Source organism: Cupressus sempervirens, chromosome 6 (genome assembly GCF_028749045.1).
Source record: "Cupressus sempervirens isolate cs-2001-9-10 chromosome 6, ASM2874904v1, whole genome shotgun sequence".
Taxonomy (NCBI): domain Eukaryota; kingdom Viridiplantae; phylum Streptophyta; class Pinopsida; order Cupressales; family Cupressaceae; genus Cupressus; species Cupressus sempervirens.
Genome location: NC_143123.1, coordinates 85,822,432 through 85,839,762, shown reverse-complemented (window position 1 = coordinate 85,839,762; position 17,331 = coordinate 85,822,432). Strand labels below are relative to the sequence as shown.

The window sequence follows — 17,331 nt, the reverse complement described above, 5'->3', positions numbered from 1 at the left end:
AATTATTGAGAAAAGAAGTCAGAATCTGAGCTACACTGGCATATAATTAGAGTTTGATAATTCCCAACATGGATGTAATGCATAAACATATTGTTCACGCTAAAACATTAATCCATGAAAATAACTTTTCTATTGCTAATCATATGATGGAATTATCAGCTGAAGTACAAATAGCTTACAAAGTTTTGCAAGATAATTGGGAGAAAACAATGTCTACCATTTTGAAGGTACATAGTGATTTCCTTTCACATTTTGGTGTTACCTTGTAATTATGCATTTTTTTGGGCATTTGTATAAAAAAGGGGGAATATATCTATAAGAGGGAACATATAATAGAACATATTTATATTCGGAAGAATACAACATCAAAGGGGAAATACAAAAAAGGGGGAATATAGTTACGTACAACAAAGCTACAAAATCAATTTTGAATAAGCAAAAATAGAATCAGTATCAGCCAAGTATTAGCACAACAGTCAAAACCAAGTTACAAATCCAAGCACATTGATACAGGAAGTTTTGAATTATATATTTTTCAAAGTATTTAGAATTTTGGTATGATAAGTATTTTTGTCACTAATGCCAAAGGGGGAGATTGTTGACCTTATGGTCAAATCATTTGTTAATTAGTGCCTAAACACTTAATCATTTGGTTGGTTACATTACTACCAAGCTTCGCAAAGTCTATTGAGCTTTATAAGCAAAAAGTAGTGTCAACCGATCTAACAGTGTTTACTGAGCTAGCCGTGTTAACCAAGTAGAACGTAGTGTTGACCGAGTTGTAGCTTCAACCAAGCCCTTTAGTGTCAACTGAGTTCTTTAGTGTTTGCCAAGTCATCAGTGCTAACCGAGATCATGCCTATTCTCGAGTGATCAATGTGGACCAAACACCAATGTCAACTGAGTGCCAAAGCTTGCTGAGTTGACTATGTTGTCGAGTGTTAGAATATCACCTGAGTGGTCTTTAGAACCTGCATTTCAGCATTGAGTCGACTTAGTGAAGATTTTTGACTTAAGTATTGTATCTAAATTCATATGGTAACTATTTGAATTGGTATATATGTAAGATATCTTGTTATATCCAAGTGTGTGAGTGAGTAATAAGTATGAATGCAAATTGAAGAGTAAAGGATACAAGCAGTATATGGAAAAACATAGTCTCATCTATCATAGCAAGGTGATCATTTCTGCATCAAAGGAATCTCAATTAGCAAACTGAGTTGCAGAGCAAAGATCATCTATTGGTTCATCCTAATAGGTGCATCAATCAAATCCTCTAACAAGGTGGACTTAACAATCTTATGTTAAATCTCCTAACCGAGTGCATACTTCATTGTATTGTAGAAATCCTTTTACAAGGTGGACCTAACAGTCCTTATTGCTCCTAAGAGGGTAGATCACCATAAGTAATCATTTGTAAGCCTTAACAGGCCAACTTTATACTACAGTACTAAAGCTTGTGGGTATCATCCCCGCTCCAGTTTTACTTTCTATTTGGAAGGTTTCTAGGTTACCAAATATTGTATCAACTGCGATAAATGTTTTATTGTTTTTAGTATTTCTTGCATGGAATTAGATTAGATTAGCTTAAAGAGGATTAATTAGTGATTGGTGAATTGAAGTTAAAGTTTTATTGGTTCCTGATTCACCTCCCCCCCCCCCCCACTCTCAGTCACCTATCCCACCATACATTTTTAACATAATAATCGTAGACAAATATTATGATCTAGACCAAGAGTAACCTAAGATAAATTTATCCATAAAGATAGATATAATAGCCATGATTAAATGAGAGATGTGATAAATGCATGATTGAATGATCAAGGGAAGAATGTCATGTTAGAACAATATTAATGAACTAAATTGTATGAGCCCTAATGATTGCTAATTTATGGAACTAATCTTTGACACTATATATTCCAAAGTACATGTTAGAGGCATTGATGACACAAGTATTGATGTGTAGAGCCCAAGTGTTGAAGGATGTTAATTGAGAATTTTGACACTACATGATTGCTAAGATTAGTAGATGTCTTGTAAATTGATAATGCAACTACAAGGGTTAGTAATTGATTAGTAAAAGAGAGATTCACGTTATAATTGAAGACAACGAGCCTTATTATTTAAAGCAACACTAATATCTAATTATGTTTTGGAATAGATGTCCAAATGAGCATAAGAAGTAAGGTCCAAGTCCATGAACTAAAAAAATCATATACATTGATTTGTAGAGCTAAGGAACCAATTTACAATAGTATGATAGTTTTTCCTAGATTCTAAAGTGTTGTAGGATTTCAATTATTTGTAATAAATCTACAAAGAAATACACACATGAAGCACTATCAAACACTTGTCTTTGGTCCTTTGACTCTCAAAAAAATTGATATTTAGTGTGGGGATGCTAGAAGGAGGCCCAATGATAAATTTGATAAATGGGTATCAAATATATGAAAACACTTATAAGCATGTACAACTAAAATTCAATAGGGCTAGTTACGAGATTAGGCCCAATCACTAAATTACAACATCCACAATAGTTGGTTAGAGGTATGGTGACACAATCTTGGTAGCATAAGCTCGACTGACATTCTCTCACCAAGGTTCCCATCATGAAGTTTTTGAAGAAACCTTATAGGAAAGAGATATAAGGATATTCCCACCCTATTAAGGGGAGTGTACGTTGAGTAATAATTGAGATAGAATCTTATACCCTTGCACCAATCTAATAACATTGATAGGTTGGCCAAAATGATGCAATAAGGGCTCTAAGAATGCCAATAGGTGTCAGGTATGTAGATTCTCAATCAATCAATCCACTACCCTTAGGAACCCCTAACTTGATTTTTGAATCTTTGAGGACCTCAAGGCTACAACTTACACCACTAGGCCTAGATTGAGCTCTAGCTATTGCCAACTCACCCCTTATATCATATAACTTGCTAGAGTGACATGCTTTAGATCATACCATAAGAGAAAGTGAGCCTTAAGCAAGTCTCTCTTAAAAAAGAAGATATGATATAGATTTGTAATACTTTAAAGGGGGAGATGACACTTTGTAAGAATAATTATAGGAAGTGTAGTTGATTTGTCATTCAACCAATATTTGTGAATACTAGGGTGAAGGATTTATTACAACTACAACATCAGGAAACTATTATGAATTTCTTTAGTACCTATGTACCCTACACCAACAACCTTAGGTAGTCTATAGTGTGCAAGTCTGACAAACATGTAGGATACTTATTTACTAACATCTAGAAATTGAAGTGTGCTCTGAGTTAAAACAAACATGTTTTTTAATTAGCCTTTTGACATCCAAATGCGACCTATGCTAAAGATGAAAGGGTTTTGAATATGGTACCAAACATTCTACAATTTTTTTCTTAAATGTTCACACATTCAGAGGTTCTAATCTATAGAGATACACATAAACTAGTAGTGTCAAAAATCCATAGATGGAGGTACTAGTCTACAAATCTTAGAAAATAGACTACTATTTTTGTAAACAAAATTCAAATCCCGCCAAATAGAATGTTAACCTACAACTAAGGGTATTGGAAAAGCTACCAAGGGTTATTAGATAAACTAGAAAGTCTAGAATACACATAAAGCAACAATCCTTGAACAAAATAGTTTACCCATCCCTAACTAAGTGGAGGTACTTATAGAGAAAAAGGTATAGAGAGAGGGGAGATAGAGATAGAGAGGAAGAAAATAGTGAGATAGAGATAGAGAGAGGAAATTAAGGAGTGTATGTACATAAGTGAGAAAGAGAGATAAATGTGTATATATATATATATATATATAGAGAGAGAGAGAGAGAGAGAGAGAGAGAGAGAGAGAGATCTTTGTTCTTGTATCTCTAATATCTCCTTATCTCTCCTACAAAATATTAAATATTAATTCTCAAATAGAACTATTTAATTTAATTTTATCATTTAAAATAATTTTTATACTTAATAATTTTCAATATGTAAAATATATAACAAATATAATTATTATTTAACATATAAATAAAATTCAATAATAAAAATATTTAAATCCTAGAAGACAACTAAATTAGATTACTTAATTGCTTAATGAGATTTAGGTGTCTACACTTCCATTTCATCGCTCAAGGATTGCCACTTGGTAAAAATAATGGGCTTGCAAATTATCTTTCTATTAGGTCTAGTTTAAGATGTTTATGGTTTGCTAAGTCCCATTAGAAGTAGGTGATTGTCTAAAACATAGGGACCAAATAAGGTTGTATTTATTTACTCATTAATCTTTGATTTAGTTTTAGTAGACTATGAAGTAGAGAATTTAAGTGATTTGGGGTCAACATAAGATGCATGGGGAGTTGCTTTGAGATATTTGGGTATGGTAGGTTCAATTTTGGGATGAATGTTGTCACAATATTTGAACAATTAGAATCTTTATATATGGTAATTTTAGCTCCATTGTAGGAAATTTAATACATTAGCATGACAAGTAGACATATGACTTGCATATTAAAAATCCATGATCACCTTAAAAGGAGGTTTTATATGAAGGCAATGTCAAGGACTTGATGAATAAAATCTTTAACTACATGTCCAACCCCAATTAAAAAAATGACATGTCCTTTGGAGGAACACTCTTTTTATTGTGTGACTTAATTTTTATTTTCTTCTTAAAATCCATATCATTTTTCGAGCACCCCAAAGTGATAACCCAAGTTTGAAGGTACAAATGTTTAGACTTGTTGCTCATCTATCACAACTCATTTGACTTGTTTTCTATGGATGAAAGATTCATTATGTACATGTGCATCATGAGATTGTTGTACAAAAAAGTCATTATTCTCAACAAAGGTAAGAGCTTGAGGGGAATAAATATGTTTGGCCATGGTTTGAAAATGGTTCACATGAAGATTTGTAAGTATCATTGCCTTAGAAATAGCTTTTTAAAGTATAGATTTATGCTTAGGTAATAATTGTAAACATCAAGGATTGATACATGTGTGCCTATTTCCCCAAACGATCTAGAAGTTTGCATTAAATAGATGAAATCCAAGGATAAGAGATAGACAAACAAAGTACAATCATATCTCAAGCTATCAAAATGTTGAATTTGAGTGTTTTGTTCTTGATTGTAACGGTAGAAACACAAGTGTTTCTAATACTAGTGTGATTAATGGTGTGGTCATAATTAGCATTAGTATAGTTCATGGCATTTTCAGGTTTGGAATCCTTTCCTTTCTCGTTTTTGATGAAGGGATCTCTGAACATCTCATGATCAGAATTTAAAGAATTTTTGTCCATCATCATTTTTATTATAGAAGGTTTTGAATGGTGTATCTAAGTCACAAAGTCAAGTTTTTCATTATCACTAGAGCTAGCATAACATTTGTTATTTTTGTATTTGTAGATCTTGTTAACTCCATCATCAATAAGTGTTTTCATAATATTTAACCTTCATCTATGATTGTGTCAAAAAATTATAAGCACTTGACATGAAGTTGAAGCCAAATTCTCTATTCAAGTTTTGGACAAAAAAGCCCAATCAAATATTTGTTAGGAATTTACAAAGATATTTGTGAGCTAAATGTATCAATTTTTGTAGGAAAATGATACTGCACATAGTAACCTCATGTTCCTAATTGTAAGCATAAAGTGTGACTAACTCATTGACCAGTTCTTCAAACTATTTGATAATCAAGAGCAATCTCAAGAACCATTCTGTAGAACTCTCTATGGTATTACAAGGGAAAAGTATCATAAGATAAGTTCTTCATTTGAAAATTATAGCGCAGAGACACAAAACCCCCTCAAGTGGTCTTTATGATCTCCCTCTCCATTGAATTTGACGTATTTAGTAATCTATCAATTGGTGGGGAAAGGTTATGCTAGTCTAATAAGACACATCAAGACACAACTCTAGAACCAACTCTACCACCCACTTTAAGAAGATGTGCATCAAACTCAAAATGTATCTATATTCCTTCACTAGAAATAATTCTAAAATAGTATTTAGGATTGTATTTTGATACTTTTGCGAATAGCTTAGGAAACTAATTAGCACAAAGGATTTCCTCTACTATTTCTTTTGGTATTTCTACATTGTTATAGGTATCATGTAATTCATATCCAAGAATTTCTACACTAATTTCCTCTTCATGTTCCTTATTTTGTTCCTAATTATGTTTGATTTCTCTTATTTATTGTATTCTAGTTTTTATGGGCATGTGATAGTTATAACTTTCAACCTTAGAAAAGGGATGGATGAAAATGTAAGAATCAAATGCTATGATGGGAGATAGACTCAACGTGATTGACATATGTTAAGATATGGATAAACTAAAGTAATATGGTAACTATAGATATAAATATGACAAAGAAGACAAATATTAATTGAGTTATGATGGATAGACACAAGGAAAAATATACACCACACTAAAATAAGGTGATAATGTGCTTTGAGATGAGATACTCTACTCAAAGATGACAAGACAATCCTACATTCAAAGATGATGGATCTCAATCAACAAGGAAAAAATGTCATGTTAAGACAATATTAATGAACTGAATTGTATGAGCTTTAATGATTGCTAATTTACGAAACTAATATTTGACAAGTATATATTCCAATTTACATGTTAATGGCATTGATGACTACAAGTATTGATGTGTGGAGCCCAAGTGCCGAAGGATGTTAATTGAGAATTTTGACACTATAGGATTGCTAAGATTGGCAGATGTCTTGTAAATTGATAATGCAACTATAAGGGTTAGTAATTGATTAGTAAAAGAGAGATTCACATTATAATTGAAGACAACGAGCCTTATTATTTAAAGCAACACTTATATCTATTTATGTTTTGGAATAGATGTCCAAATGAGCATAAGAATTGAGGTGCAAGTCCAAGAACTAAAAAAATCATATACATTTATTTGTAGAGCTAAGGCACCAATTTACAATAATATGATAGTTTTCCCTAGATTCTAAAGTGTTGTAGGATTTCAATTATTTGTAATAAATCTACAAAGAAATACTCACACGAAGCAATGTCAAACACTTGTTTTTGGTCCTTTGACTCTAAAAAAAAAAAAAATTTAGTGTGGGGATGCTAGAAGGAGGGCCAATGATAAATTTGATAAATGGGCGTTAAATATATAAAAATACTTATAAGCATGTACAACTAAAATTTAATAGGACTAGTTACGGGATTAGGCCCAATCACTAAATTACAACATCCACAATAGTTGGCTAGAGGTATGGTGACATAATCTTGGTAGCATAAGCTCAACTAACATTCTCTTACCATGGTTCCCATCATGAAGTTTCTGAAGAAACCTTATAGCCAAGAGATTCCCACCCTATTGAGGGGAGTGTATGTTGAGTAATATTTGAGATAGAATCTTATACCCTTGCACCAATCCAATAACATTGATAGATTGACCAAAACAATACAATAAGGGCTCTAAGAATGCTAATAGGTGTCAGGTATGTAGATTCTCAATCAATCAATCCACTACCCTTAGGAACCCCTAACTTGAGTTTTGAATCTTTGAGGACCTCAAGGACACAAATCACACCACTAAACCTAGATTGAGCTTTAACTATTGGCAATTCACCCCTTATATCATATAACTTGCCACAGTGACATACTTCGGATTATCCCCTAAGAGAAAGTGAGCCTTAAGTAGGTCTCTCTTAAAAAAGAAGATATGATCTAGATTTGTAGTACTCTAAAGGGGGAGAGGACACGTTGCAAAAATAATTATAGGAAGTGTAGTTTATTTATCATTCACCCAAGATCCATGAATACTAGGGCGAAGAATATATTACAACTACAACATCAAGAAACTATTATTAATTTCTCTAGTACCTATTTACCCTACACCAACAACCTTAGGTAATATATATTGTACAAGTCTACCAAACACATATGATACTTATTTACAAACATTTAGAAATTGAAGTGTGCTCTAAGATAAAACAAACATACTTTTTAATTAGCCTTTTGAAACCCAACTACTAGCTATGCTAAAGATGAAAGTGTTTGGAATTCGGTACCAAAGATTCTACAATTTTTATTCTTAAATTTTCACACGTTCAAAGGTAATAATTTATAGACATACACACAAACTAGCAGTGGCAAAAATCCATAGATGGAGGGAGAGAGAGAGCTCTTTGTTCTTGTATCTCTAAATATATCTCCTTATTTCTCCTTCTACAAAATATTAAACATTAATATTAATATCTATTACTTGTTCAATTCTCAAATAAAACTATTTAATTTAATCTCTTCATTTAAATTAATTTTTATAGTTAATAATTTTCAATATGTAAAATGTATAACAAATAGAATTATTATTTAACATATAAATAAAATTCAACAATAAAAATATTTAAATCTACAAATTTTATATCTTATATTACTTAATATGCAAATTATATAATTAATTTTTAAAATTAATAATAACATATTATTATTTCAAATAATTTATAATATTAAATCTCTAAAAAATATACTTATTTTTAATATATTAGTAAAATTAATCAAAGATGTTTAAATATACAAATTTAATATATAAACTAGTAATAAATTGACTTAATAATAGGTAAAAACTGAAAATTTAATTTAATTTATTAATTTATTAATTTTTTTAAATAACAAACCCCAACCCCAAAACCAGATCTCCATGATCCGGGTAACGAAGCAAGGGGAATGACGCTTCACGCATAGCAATTGAATCCCTTTGTTAATTCTTCGAATTGCTTGTTACAGGATTCTATTCCCGAGCCGGTCGAGCGAGAGAAACCTGCCACATTTGGATCGAATGAATCTCCTCCGTATTCACGCTTCCCCTTCTTTCTATTCTTGCTACTGGCGCGAGATAACGATTTAAGTTGTGGTGACCCAGTATCGGAATCGACCTATTCAGCTCGCAGGATGGGAAAGAAAAATAATAATGAAGGAAAAAATAAAACAAAGAAGAAGAAGAACGAGACTCAAGCTCGAGCACCTGATGCCGTGGCTATGAAGAAGAGAAAAATAACTTCAGAGGATAATATGTTCGAGACTCTGTGGGCGCGGAAGAAATTTAATATTATAGGAAAAAAACAGAAGGGCCAAGGACATCGCGTTGGCCTCTCTCGTTCATTAGCCATAGAAAGGGTACGCAGATTCTATTATCTTATTATGTTTGCATTTATTATCATAACATACTCAGCTCAGCATCTTTCCGCTGACTTTCTACACTTCAAGGGTATCTATTTATCAGTTTCTCTAGATTTTGCACCTGCGCGAGTATGAAAACTCTCCATATCAGCCATTCATTCAACATTGCCTCTCAAATGCTAAAGCAGTTATTCTATGGTAAAAGCAAAATGTACACATCCGTTCATGACAATATAATTAGTGTCCACTAAAAGGCGCTCACCGGACAACATAAGATGTAAATTTATTCTAGAGAGCTTTGAGTTCATGTACACTATCTATTCAGATCAAACATAGTCAGGTTAATACTATCTTACCCGGGGATGCATTTCCAGCTCTAAGCCTTGAGTTTCGGAAACTGTCCCCATTTCGAGGACTTGGGAACGGCTGGAAATGTTTCCAAACCGTCTCCACCCAAGCAAGAAAATCAGAAACCTGTCCCTGAAACTTCAGAAATGGTCAACGCATTTCTAGATGGTGTTGACAGTCCCAGGGACTCCGTAGCTGTTTCCCATCCGTCCCGGGGACTGCTTGAAGTTTCCAATTTTAAAATAAAATTCAACTTAAAAAATAACATTAATAAATGGTGATTTTCTGCCCATTTGCTGGCCCCACATTAAAATAATAAAATATGTTAATATAACCCATGTTGAATTTTTTTTCTTTTCTGGAAGCCATTACAAACTTAGCATCCAACTATGACTGAAAATAAAAACTTCCAACTTTTGTTCAACAATCCAGACCTGAAAAATGATTGTAAATCAAACTTCTATTTGATATTCATATTGCAGACCTGGAAATGATTGCTGCTGGGTTGAGGAATACTCAGTTTGTTTTCAGCTTTGATAATGCTCCGATAGCAGCAATAATTGCCTAGAAATAAATTGTTGTAGCTGGTTACTGCCCAAACAAGATGGCAGCTACCCATCTAGGAAGATTTGGCACAACAAATTCGGTTTTCCTCCAAAACCCACAAGAAAGGGCTCTAAAGTCTAATCTATTGCAGATTGATTCTCTCATTTGATGTCATCCTATGTTCCAATTCTTAGATGATGATTCGATTTGATGTTATGTTCTATGCTGATTTGATGAATGAAATTGATAATTTTAAACTATGTTGCTATGATGAATGTGACAATACTATGTAATTCTGAAATTCATGAATATATATATATATATATATATTATAGCCGTCCCCTGCTGTCCCCTATTTCAGCCAAAAAATACTGTCCCGGAAACCCGTTTCCTCGTCCCCCCGTCCTAGAAACTCGGGGTAACATAGGGTTAATACTATGCCTAGGATTGGATGTGGAAACTATAGCTCGTTGAACATTGAACATTGAAAATTTGAAATATGAGCATGTAATGTGTTCTAGTTGGGTGTTGTAGTGAAAATTGTACATACGGGCTTTCAATATGGCACATTTTGGATGCAATTGTATACCTCAATCAATATTAATCATTGAACACTTGAAAATATGAACATGAAATATATATGTTTTCTAGTTGGATTTTATCATGAAAACAGTACATATGGGCTTGCAAATGACACATTTTGGATGCGACAGTTTACCTCAGTCAACATTCATCACGGAACATCTGAAAATATGAGCATGTAATATGTGTCCTAGTTGGGTTTTATTATGAAAAATGTACATATGGGCTTGCAAATGGCACATTTTGGATGCGATAATTTACCTCAGTCAACATTCATCACTGAACATTTGAAAATATGAGCATGTAATATGTGTCCTAGTTGGGTATGTGAAAATTGTACATATGAGCTTGTCATATGTCACACAGGTTTTTGAATACAACTCTTCTTTATGAAAGCCTGGAGCTCATTCCATTCGATTTTGATCTCAAACGTGTTAATGTGGCTATGAAATTGTAAAATTCCAGTGATAGCTAAAGAAAATGATCTTTGTCCAGGCGGGGCATGTGGTTTAATCCTTATAGGGTACACTAGTAATTAGGGTGACTAAGTGCAATATCTGCATAGTCAACAAACGTGACCCATAGTTCAGCTGACATGATCATATGGCAACATGTCCAGCACTGTGGCTTATTCATCTTTCCAAACTCTGTATCAAAAAAGTAAATGTCATTAGATTGGCCATGTTCATAGTAGTTTGCCGATTCTTATTATACACAAGGCGTCAAAGGCACGTGAAGGATCTTGCAGTAGGAAGAGGGCAGCAAGCACTTTTCCAGCAAATCTGTGGTATGAAGAAGAATGTAAGGCAGCCAAAAGATCTATAAAAATGAAAGATTTGAGCAAAGTAAACAAGTATCCAAAAATGATTCAAGCAAAAAAGAAGAGTATGTAAGTGTAAGGAGGGAGTTAATATTTCTTGGAAAAGACAATCCTAGAGACTTTTGGAACGAATTACAACAGAGAAAAAACAAACTAAGAATAATATTATAGATGCTCAGTGACTAGAATATGCAAAGTACTCTATGAGTGACGGGAATAATTCTCCTCCCACAATGAACACTTCAGTGGAATTCTTCACGGTGGATGATATCAAATAGGGAATAAAGAAATTAGCAAGTGGGAAGGCAAGTGACATTGATGGGCTCCAAAGTGAATTTTTTAATTAGAGAGTTGAGCTCCTTGCCCCTCACATAAAAGAAGTCTTCAAAATGTCATTTGGGATGGTTTCCCAGTTGATTGGATCACTAGTGTGGTTATTTCTCTCTTTAAGAGTGGGGACATAAATAACCCATCTAATTATCACACTATTATAGTCAACCCTTTTCTTGACAAACTTTTCAGTAGCATGGTGGAACATAGAGTCAGCAGTTGGGTAAAAGGTGAAGGAAAAAAGGCAAAAGGGCTAGTTGATTTTAGGCCTAGACATTCAACTATTGATCATGCATCAACCTCTGACACTTGTAAAAAAAAAAATGTGACAATTAGGGGGAAGAAGCATATTACTATATTTGTGGACTTTAAGAACGCCTTTGACATTGTGCCTAGTGACAAGCAGTAGAACAAAATGGAAGAATTAGGTATTCCTAGTGTGCATAGAGTGACAATGGATAGATTTTATGAGAGAGTCAGAGCCAGAACCAGAGCTAAGGAAGGAATGTCCAAATGACATTGGCGTTAAGCAAGGATGTTTGTTATCACCCACTTTCTTTGGTTTATACATTGATAAATTAGAAACTTGGTTAGACAAAATAGATGAGGGAGGGGGTCCAACTGGTAGGATATGCGGTGAAGCTACTTTTATACACCGATGATTTTAGCTTAATACATAAAACAACTCATGGATTAAGAGATCTTAGGGGCCTTAGAACACTTGTTAGGAGGTAGGGATGTAGGTGAATTTTACCAAAACAAAAATCATGATTTTATCTTTGAAGAGGAAAGAAAATCAAAAGACAAACTATCCTCCTTTTTGAAGGCAGCCCATTAGAAATTGTGGAAGAATAAAAAATCTGGGGATTGACTTCCACAAATATGGATGGAAATAGCTAGAGAGAATTCAGAAGCACATAATCACAACCAGTCTCAAAGTTAAAATCTCAGTTCCATATGAAATTTAATTAGCGGAAGCCAACACTTTTTCGTTGGAGGCGGCGGAGATAACCTGGTTAATGGTTTGTTTAAAAAAGCTTCAAAACATGGATACGCAATGACAACCCAAAATTATGATGAAAGGGGGTCTTGACCAGAGGAAGAAAACTTGGATGACATAAAGTGATTGAGAATGTGGAACATCAAGTTACAAGTGTGTCCTAATACCAATGAGGAAATATAAAAGTTTGTCATAGAAAAATTTCAGATTGCCATGTGGAATAATCACATTGGTCGAAAAAAAGGCTCGTTACATCAAAGAGTTCAACCCAACTCAGGAATGTGGAGATAAAGCAGATCTAGGGGCATTTATAAAAGGGAAAGCTAGGCTGTTAGTGGCACAATAAAGGATAGGTTTGCATCATCTTAGGTACGAGACATGTAGGTGGAAAAGACCCATAGAGATGTGGGAAGAGAGGACTTGCATGTTCTGCAGGATGGGTACGATTGAGACTGAATGACACTCTCTCATATAATGCGCAGCATATGTGAGCATCCATGCTCAATATGAAATCATCTTACAAGTGTGTCCTAATACCAATGAGGAAATATAAAAGTTTGTCATAGAAAAATTTCAGACTGCTATGTGGACTGATCACATTGGTCGAAAAAAAGGTTCGTTACGTCAAAGAGTTCAACCCAACTCAGGAACATGGAGATAAAGCAGATCTAGGGGCATTTATAAAAGGGGAAGCTAGGCTGTTAGTGGCACAATTAAGGATAGGTTTGCATCATCTTAGGTATGAGACATGTAGGTGGAAAAGACCCATAGAGGTGTGGGAAGAGAGGACTTGCATGTTCTGCAGGATGGGTACGATTGAGACTGAATGACGCTCTCTCATATAATGCGCAGCATATGTGGGCATCCATGCTCAATATGAAATCACCATGCTCAATATGAAATCATCTTGAAGGCCAACAATGTGCACCCATTACTTGAGGTAGATAAGATCAATGAAACTGCTAGTTTGATTGTCAAGATTCATAGCAAGAAGTCAGACATGGAAAAGAGTACAGAGATAGCTTAAGGCTGTGAACCTCTGGCCCTTCAGACTGATCAGTCTCGTGGACGTCATTAAAATCATTCATTCATTCAGAAACTTTATGGATTAGGGTGTAAGGCTTATATCATGAACATGCCAATTGAAAGTAAGTCTGCAAATTCTGTCATTTTATTTTAAAGTACTAGCATTTGAATGGATCTTTATATTTTCTGTTTATATATTTTTATTTGAGTGCATTTATGTATTTGAATGGATGTTCTTGGCTTTTTTGTTTGTTTATGAATTCTGTTAACTTGAGAGCATTTTATGTAGCTTTGTAGCTAGCTGATGATTAAGTTGAATGTCTCTGTTTTCTGGTTTATCTTGGGGGAGAATAGATAAGTTGATCACGTGACTGCTTTGTTATAACTGACCTTTTTTGTGGCAAGAGGAACTTGAACTTCGGTCAAGCTTTTATGAATATACTGCATTACAATTGCACTGCAATGGTTTAAATTTAATTGGATGCTGTGTTGGGAGAGGTATTTGAGCTGGGACTAGGTTCTTATGAGCGTCTTCCAATTATGAGTACACTGGATGGTTTAATAATTTGAATGCTAAATGGAGAGAGGGATTTGAACTGTAGTTAGGCCTGTGCAGGTGTCCTCCATTACTGTCACACTGCAAATTTTTAGATTTGTTCAGATGGTTCAGAAATGGTTGAACTAATGTTCTGCAAGCAGAAACAAAATATTAGCGCCCATAAACCCTACCGACAATATATACTCACGCAGGGCTATGCACAATTGATAATAGAAACATGCTTTTTGAATTTTTCTTTATGGGTCAATTTATGCAAGGCACTTAAAGCTTCATTCTCTTCATCTTCTTTAAATTATTCAATTGACACACAGGGCTATACATAATACTATAGATACATGCTATTTTAAATATTTTTTAACTGTTCAATTTATGCAAGGCATTAAAAGCTTGGTTTTCATTATCTTTTTTTAAATAATTCAATTGACATAGTCTGTTTTGAAGTGCATTTACTTTCGATAAGATCCATATCTGGAGATCCAGCAACAAATGCTAAGAATTAAAGTGATGAATGCAATATCATTTCTATGGAGTTATATGTTTTAGCATAGCAAATATTTAGTGTGTTTTATAACTTCGAAAATTAATAGTGGATCACAATGTTTGTGATTTTGTGCAGAGGAAGAAGACTCTCTTACAAGAATACAAGCAAAGTGGTAAAGCTAATATGTTCTTGGATAGACGGTTTGGGGAAAATGATGACAGTCTTGGAGATGAAGATAAAGCTATTATCAGATTCCAACATGAGCGACAGGTAATGTTCTACTTGCATTTAGTGCTATATCAATAAATATCCTTGCTTGCAGGAAGTCTGAGAGGCATTCATTTCATCTGGTAGGATGTCAATGGAACTTATCTACACTTTCATTCCCAATTAGGGTATATGCAAATTTTATTACGATAGAAAATGCATGCATTGTTCTCAAGAAAACAATTTTTTTAAGAGGATATATCAAATATTTATTTGGTTTTGGTCATGACATTTAAAAAAAGCATAAGATGGATTGGAGCAGTTCAAAATTATGGTTGTCTGTTGTTTGGCTTTTGAATTATTGAAGATATGTCATTTCTCTTTTCATGTGTGTTTAGTTGGGAACATGGTACCTATGGCTTCCCCTGTTTGATCCACACTGACTTAAATTTAATGTTAAATATGGAATGTATGACATTCTCTGTTTGATTCACACCGACTTAAATCCAATGTTATTTATTACTTTTGTTTTCTGGCTTTCTCCTAGGGAAGGATGGTTAAGCAAAGCAAATTTGCTTTATCAGATGGAGATGATGATATTCTAACTCATCATGGTGCCGCACTCTCAACTCTTGATGACTTTGAAGATGAGATTGCTGAAGATGACGAAGATGGTGCAAGCGAATGTATGCCTTCACCCTGATTTTGCATTTATATGAATTGTGCAGTTTTTATGTTTGCTTGCATGTTATTCTAGATTGAAACAGTACTAGGAAAATTGCTCGCCAGATTTATAACTTGAGAAGGTAGTATGTTAGTTGCCAACTATTATGGAGGATCTATCTAAGGATCAAAGTACAGGTGAGAATACTGTGAACAAAGTTTCTTCAACCTTGTAAAGCTGTAACAGTAATTAGTGCTGGATAGAAGTTTCTTCGACCCTTTAAAGTAGTTGTAAAAGTAGTTAGTTCTGGAAGGAAGTTGTAATTACATAAGTTTTCTCTATCATATGAGACATGTGTGTGGTCTAATTAGTCAATATCACAGTTATTTTTGTGACCCAAGTGAACTAAATGAAGATTTGTATTCTTTGGTTTAGTTGGTTGGAAATATTAACTGGGACTTTGGTAAAATGTATTGTATTTCTTTCCATTATTGGAATTTCAAGATGTTTGTGTAGTGGCTGCAAGTTAGCCATATGTGGCTCTTTTTTCCATTGTGTGATTTTTTTGATTGATAAAATGCATTGTGTCATTTTAATGGTGCATGTGATTAATGTAATGACTAAGTAATACACATTACTTTTTAGTTGGAAGATATGGTCTAGATTCCCTAATTTAAATGTCATCTTCTGTGTTGATATGCTTGACTCTTGGTCATGTGACCTTGAGGCATATTTGAATACTAGCCTTGAGATAGCTAATGCAATTCCTGAGGTTTATATATAGGAAATCGCTCTAGATTGGTGGAAAATGTTATAATGAACTTTAAATGTTCTTTAGACAAAATTGCTGTATAGTACCTTTCAATTTAACATGTATTTTGACTCTTCTATACAAGATAGTACTACATATTATTGGAGTCACTCATGTTGTTTCCAACCCTTAATGGAAGTGTCATCCTTGTGATCTGTGTTAAAATTGCAATCTTTAAACACCATCCCATGTGTAAGAATGCTCTGCAAAGGAAAAAGAGACATAAGATGGTAGACATTCATAGACATATGGACGGAATAGAAGTTATTTACACTTTCTTTTTGTAGTTGAACATGGTGGAAAAGAAGATATGTAAGTCATTTTGCTTCCTCCAAGCTAGAAGTTCTTGATTTGAACTTATGTGGTGAAATAGTGAATTTGCTTGTCATATTGTTAAGGTCAATGTAAGTTAAAGCAGGAAATGGTGTTTTCTCTTAGTTGTATTAGTGTCACAAGTTTTACCTATTTGCTCATTTTGAGTAGTTTATGAGGTAGTCCATTGATCATTTCAGCTGCAAGCCACAAACATTACTCCTTAGTTTAACAATATCCACTTTGTTTTTCAAGCTTACAATGCTGGAAAAGTAAATTGGATTAATTAAACTAGTATTAATAAAGCCTTTGTAATACCTTAACTTGCTCTTATTAGTAATTTCTTTGAGGTTCTATAGTTCTTTCTATAAACTTCAGAAGGACTTAATATTCATTTGCTATAAGGTAAGCTTTAATGTCTTCAATCCATCATTTCTTCAATCTAGCGTGCCTGCCAGTAATATTAAAAGTGATATGAGTGTTATTGTGAGCTTTTC

At 33.7% G+C, this 17,331-nt stretch overlaps 1 protein-coding gene across 1 annotated transcript in view; it reads left to right on the top strand.

Annotated features, from left to right (window-relative positions):
* The first annotated feature begins 8,663 nt into the window (after window positions 1-8,663).
* Window positions 8,664-17,331, top strand: part of LOC149551296 (uncharacterized) — an 82,929-nt gene continuing 74,261 nt past the window's right edge. Inside the window, exons 1-3 of the mRNA XM_089786852.1 lie at window positions 8,664-9,145; window positions 14,976-15,110; window positions 15,595-15,733. Coding sequence (XP_089642978.1) covers window positions 8,921-9,145; window positions 14,976-15,110; window positions 15,595-15,733 — 499 coding nt within the window. The 5' untranslated portion in view covers window positions 8,664-8,920. The remainder of the gene's footprint in view (window positions 9,146-14,975; window positions 15,111-15,594; window positions 15,734-17,331) is intronic.